Here is a 5,462-nt window from a genome sequence, read left to right as displayed (position 1 = left end):
CCCTTAGCTCTACTGCTGGAAACAGCCTGGTTCATTCTGCAGAATTAAAACAATGCTGCGGCGTTTGGGGCACAAACAGGGGGGCCGATTCTGCCCTTGTGACCAAAGCTGACCTGGCCTGCTGCCGGCAATTGAAATGTAAACAACGCTCTTGCTTCCTCTTTCTTTGAACGTCGGTCAAACGCGTCTAACGTTCAGTGGTGTCGTTTCTTCCCAGGGCAGCCCCCTTTCACAGCTCACGTTTAAGGAGGCGCCTTTTCGTTAAAGGCAGCAGCCAAGGAGTCATTCTTCTTCCAGGGGTTCAACTAACAGCTGCTTGCTTTGAAGTTCTGCCTTCTCCCCCTGACTCTGCTGCCGTTGCCCAAGGAGTGAGGCAGGGCTGCTGGGTGTTTGCGAGACGGCACCTCTCCTCTCTCTGCTCTGCTTGCGTTTCAGATCACTTTCTATGAAGACAAGCATTTCCAGGGCCGGCGCTATGACTGTGACAGTGACTGCCCAGACTTCCACGCCTTCCTAAGCCGCTGCAACTCCATCCGTGTGGAGGGCGGCGCCTGGGTGGTTTATGAGCGACCTAACTATGCAGGGAACATGTACATTCTGACCCAGGGCGAGTACCCTGAGTACCAGCGCTGGATGGGTCTGAATGACCGCCTCAGCTCCTGCAAAGCCATTCATGTAGTAAGTCTGACCGTCCCTTTCTCCCCAGTCTCCCCCAAAGCACAGGGTGGGCTATTCCCAGGTCTGCTTGGGAGCGGGGGTAATGGGTCACATGGAAGAGTTTCTGCATCCCCAGAAGGTGGTGATCTAAAGGCAAACCCCAGCCCCGGGAGCACAGGAAGAGAAAGAGAAGCCTTCCCAGGAGGGCCGTAGCTGTGGTTCTGTCCAGCCGCTGCTGCCGGTTGGTCTGCCCCTGAACACAGGGAAAGACTCCGAGCTTCCCCAGGCCTCTGCCCCAGGGGGCAAAGACATTTGATGTCAACAGATGGAGAGAACCTCCCCCACCGACTGCAGGCTCTCGGCAAGCTGCAGGTGGATGCCTCTAACAGTGGGGGCGTCAGCGTAGTTTGCAAGGGGAATAACCTTGCTGCAGTTTGCTCCTAGGCAGCTGGGGTGTGGAATTTCGCAGGAGAGGGGGCTCCGCCATACCCCCTTGCTCCTCTTCCCTGCAGACGTAGCTTGCAGCAGCTGGGGGCGCCAGCCCCCTGGGCATTTCCAACATTGGGAGCTGTGCTCCCCAGACCGTTGTTTTGGAGAATCTCCCCTGCCCTGCCCGGCCTGGCCTGCAGCAGCTTGCGTTTGTGTGAACCACCAGCAGAGCCAGCCTCCCCAGGGTTCAGTTTCGGGCTGGCTGGCGGGCAGGCAGGCAGGCAGGCGGCCAGCCCTCTCCGAGCGCCTGGGATCCAGCTAGGGGTTGTTCTCAGAGGAGCGCGCCACGGATGCAAAACTCCCAGACCTCATCTGCCTAAGGTAATTGCAAACAAGATGGCTTGGCCCCTCCCCTGGGTTCAAAGTGTGTTAGGAGACAGCGGTCTGCCTGTTCTCACCGCGGGCTCCTTCCCTTTCAATCAGCCAGCTTCCCCGTGCGTGAGCTCGGCATGGCGCCCGCGACCTGCAGCAGGGGCTGGCGTCAAAGCCAATTGCATTTTGATACCAGACTTTCAGTAGAGGGCAGAGTCCCCTTCGCCATGTACTGGCAGCAGGAAGGAGCCAGGGAAGGAGTGTTGGAAAGAGCCCCTGGGAGCGCAACCCCAGTTCATGGAGGGCTGTTCTTCTCCGGGCCTTCCCCAGCCCTTGGGGCTGAGTGTGGAGCAAAAGCCCCGAGCCAGCTCCCTAAGACCAGAGTGCAAAGGGGACGGGGATTTTGAGCCCTGACTCAGCTCTGGCACCTGCACCAAGTGCAGGATTATTGGAGCTCTGATTTCTGCCGTGGTCCCGGATTGCTCTGGCTGGGTATTTCAGTGGTCTGGCCTGGGCCCGAGGAATCCACCCTTTGGCCCTTGCGCAGGAGTGTGCGTCCTGCAATCTGCAATGGTGCTGGCTCAGCCCGTGGGCAGCCTGCTCCTGTCGGCGAGGGGCCGTGACCACTCAGTAGCCGTGGCTGCCGTGTATGGCAGAGGGGCGGGCTGGCGCCCTGCCGAGAGCTGATGAACGGGTTGCATGGAGCAGCCTGACATTCAGGCCAGCTGGGCCTGCTGGGGTAACCAAAGGGTACACCCTGAGCACAGGGCAGTCTGTTCCCTTTGCTACCCCCGCAGAGCGCGGTCCTTGGCTGGCTTCTCTGGCCCCTCTTTCAAAGGAAGGCTTTGCCACTCGTGCCCAGCCAGCCTGTGCGAGGCACGCGTGGTCGCAGCCAGGCGGCGAAGAGCAGGGAAGCTTTCATCCGCAGCCAGTGCTTCGGCCAAAGCCGAGTCTGGAAAGCGCGCAGCTCAGCAGGGTGGTGCACCGCGCCCCTTTACACCATCCTTCCTGGGTTGGCTGGGCAGGCTTTGAGCTGACCAAGTGCTTCTTAGTAGCTCCTGCCTGCGGGTGCCCTAGTCTGGCTGTAAGGACACCCCTGCAAACGCAGGTCACGGGGGGGAGGGACAGCTCAGTGGTTTGAGCATCGGCTTGCTCAGCCCAGGGTGGCGAGTTCAATCCTTGAGGAGGCTGTTTAGGGAGCTGGGCCAATAGGTTAAACAAAATAATCTGCCTGGGATGGCGATAGGCCCTGCCTGAGGGCAGGGGAATGGGGCTCAATGACCTCTGAAGGTCCCTCCCAGCCCTGTGAGATAGGGTGAGGCTCAGTGTAAGGCTGGAGGCCATCAGCAATGCCATGTGGCAACCAACTGCCGTAAAGAAGGAGCTACTCAGCCAGTGGCCAGAGAACTGCCCCCACCACAAGAGGGAAATCCATACCACAAGCCCCCGTCCCCCAGGCGTGGGGCAGCCAGAGTACCTCTCCCTGCAGGGGCCACAGGACTCTGCTTTGCAACAGCTGGGTGGGCCCTGCAGAGGACCTCACCTCCTCTGCCACTGGTCCCAAAGAGCTGCCCCTTCCTGCTTGCTTGAGTGGGTCCTCCAGCATCAAAGCCTGCCATGGAGTATTTAACTCATCCTAATTCTGAGCGTTAACCCAGCCAGCTGGGCCCGGGCTTAGCAGGCTTGGCCTCCCTTGCTGCCTTCGCCAAGGTCAGGTGTATCACTGCCTGCAGCTGTGATGGGTGCTTGACAGGGCTGGCCCGGAGGTGAGCGTGAGCTGCAGGAGGCTCCCCCAGAGAAGCATTCCTTTGCCGTGGGCAGGGCCAGAGGAACAGGCTGTCCCAAGGAGAGGCAGCTGGCCAGCACCCGCCCTGCTGCGCCTCTGAGCCATCACCAGCAGGGCTCCAGCCTTTGCCCCCTGGAGCCGGGGTCTGCCCGGCCTGGCCCAGCCCTGTGTGTGTGTGGGTGTCCCAGAGCCTCAGATGCTGCAGGGCTGTGCCCCAAGCGTTCACACCTCTGGGCGGCAGAGGAGGCGCTACAGGTGCAGCTGTAAAATCCAGACTTGGGCCAGGAGAGCCCAAGGGCACCCGGGGCGTGTTTGGTAGTGCCCGTCCCGGGAGCGATCAGTCCCTCTGCCCCCAGCAGTGCGCTCCCCAGGGCTGTGACTCTCTCTCCTCTTCCAGTCCAGCGGAGGCCAGCACCGGATTCAGATCTTCGAGAAGGGGGACTTCGGCGGGCAGATGCACGAATCCTCGGGGGACTGCCCCTCGGTCATGGATGAGTTCCACCTCCGGGAAATCCAGGCCTGCAAAGTGCTGGAGGGGGCCTGGGTTTTCTATGAGCACCCCAACTTCCGGGGCAGGCAGTACCTCTTGGAGAAGGGGGAGTACCGCAAGCCAGTTGACTGGGGGGCTGTGTCCCCCACCGTGCAGTCCTTCCGCTGCGTTGTGGAGTGAGGGGCTGGGCAGCTCCCTCCTCTTTGACAGGGAGCTGGAGTGGAGTCTGTCAATAAAGTGAGTGGCTGATGCAAAGCGGCTTGTCCTTATTTCTGATCAGGGTGGCTGCCCCCGGCTCTCCAGACTCTGCACCGCCCTCTGGCACCCCTTTGCCACTAGCCCCTGCTACCCCCTTCGCCCCTCACTGCGCTGCCTTTGCCCCAACCTGTCCTTCCTATTGGGGCCCCTCCAGGCTGCACCACCAGCCTTGAGCTGGGCCCCCTTTCCGGTTAACCCTGATCTCTCCCCTTTAATCCCTGACTCACCGATCTCTTCTTTGCCCTGCTCTGAGTTCCTAGTCTCTTCCCTTTCCCTCGCATCCCGGGCGAGGCCGGCGACTTCCAGCTCCCATGGGCCTCCCAGACGGGGGATGGCCCTCTGGGCTCGAAGGCTGGCTGGTTTCTGCTTCGCTGCTTCTCCTTCAGCCGCAGCAGGCCCTGCAGGGGCAGTGGGGCAGATCCCAGCAGCCCAGGACTGCTCTCCATCCCCTCCTGGCCCAGTGTGGGGTTGTGCACCCCATGCCAGATGCCTTAAGCAGCACAGCGTCTGCAGCGCCTCAGGCTCCTGGCAAAGGGGAGGGCTGGGCTGTAGCTGGCACACGACCTTACCTGTGAATCTTCCTGCAAGAGAACAAGGCCCTGTCGGAGACGCGGGGACCAGGGCCAACAGGAACCAGCCGCATTTCCACCTGGCACCTGCCCACGTCTGAGGGACAGATGGACTCTCCTGAGCCGCCTTTGTCTTCCTCTCTAGCGGCCTCACACACTCATCGTAGGTGAGCTCCCGCCTCCATTGCCTTGGTCCCCCCCCTCCCCCGACACAGTCCCACCTCCCGGCCCACTTGGGGCGCAGTTCAGATTCTCCCCCCTCCCTGCACCCACCAACCCAGGTCTGGGGCTACGGCCGAACGGGCTGGAGGGGTTTCTAGAAGCAGGAAAGTGGGATGAGGGAGGCTGCAAGATGGTCACCCTCGTGCATTGGGCCAAGTGACAGCCCCTACTGACCGACCCCCCCCAGTTCTGGACAGAGCAGGCCCAGCCTGGGCAGCAGCAAAGCAGTCTGCCCCCGGCCCATGTGGCCCAGCCTGGCCTGCTCAGTGTGCCACGGCCTCGTCGGTCCCCAGCCCCAAGGAGCTGCAGTGACGGGCAGCTCGAAATGGTGGCCCTGGGGGGGCAAGGTGCGTGTGAGTCACAACCACAGATGGGGGATGCCAGGAGGTGAGAACAGGCCACGAATAGTCCTGAAGTGCAGACAGTGACTTGGGGCTGGATGCAGCAGAGAAGGGGGAGCCAGTGGGGAGCTCCAAAGAGAGGCGGGATGATGCACTAGGAAAATGCTCTTTGCAGCAACATCCTGAGGCGCCAAGAGCGAGCCGAGACCCTGTTTCTCCAGGCAGCAGAAACAGAGTGACTTAGGCATGAGGGGGAGTTTTAGCTGGGACAGGGAGGCCGGACCTTAGTTATGTGAGGCAGAAAGAACCAACGGGAGGGTGAGGATCGGCAGCCTGCG

At 61.3% G+C, this 5,462-nt stretch overlaps 1 protein-coding gene across 1 annotated transcript; it reads left to right on the top strand.

Moving 5' to 3' along the window:
- The first annotated feature begins 502 nt into the window (after positions 1–502).
- On the top strand, positions 503–3,914 carry CRYGS (crystallin gamma S). Its single transcript, XM_075004167.1, has 2 exons — positions 503–678; positions 3,642–3,914. The coding sequence occupies exons 1-2, from the start codon at positions 589–591 to the stop codon at positions 3,912–3,914; spliced, it is 363 nt and encodes a 120-aa protein (XP_074860268.1). The 5' UTR covers positions 503–588.
- The last annotated feature ends 1,548 nt before the right edge of the window (positions 3,915–5,462 follow it).

The sequence above is a fragment of the Carettochelys insculpta genome, chromosome 10 (assembly GCF_033958435.1).
Source record: "Carettochelys insculpta isolate YL-2023 chromosome 10, ASM3395843v1, whole genome shotgun sequence".
Lineage (NCBI taxonomy): Eukaryota > Metazoa > Chordata > Testudines > Carettochelyidae > Carettochelys > Carettochelys insculpta.
This window is presented reverse-complemented; position numbering and strand designations above follow the sequence as displayed.

Excerpts from the sequence above, each read along its gene's own strand:
- CRYGS (XM_075004167.1), top strand. The coding sequence starts at position 589 with ATGTACATTCTGACCCAGGGCGAGTACCCTGAGTACCAGCGCTGGATG. Across the intron at positions 679-3,641 it reads CCTGCAAAGCCATTCATGTA|TCCAGCGGAGGCCAGCACCG; the intron begins GTAAGTCTGACC and ends CTCCTCTTCCAG.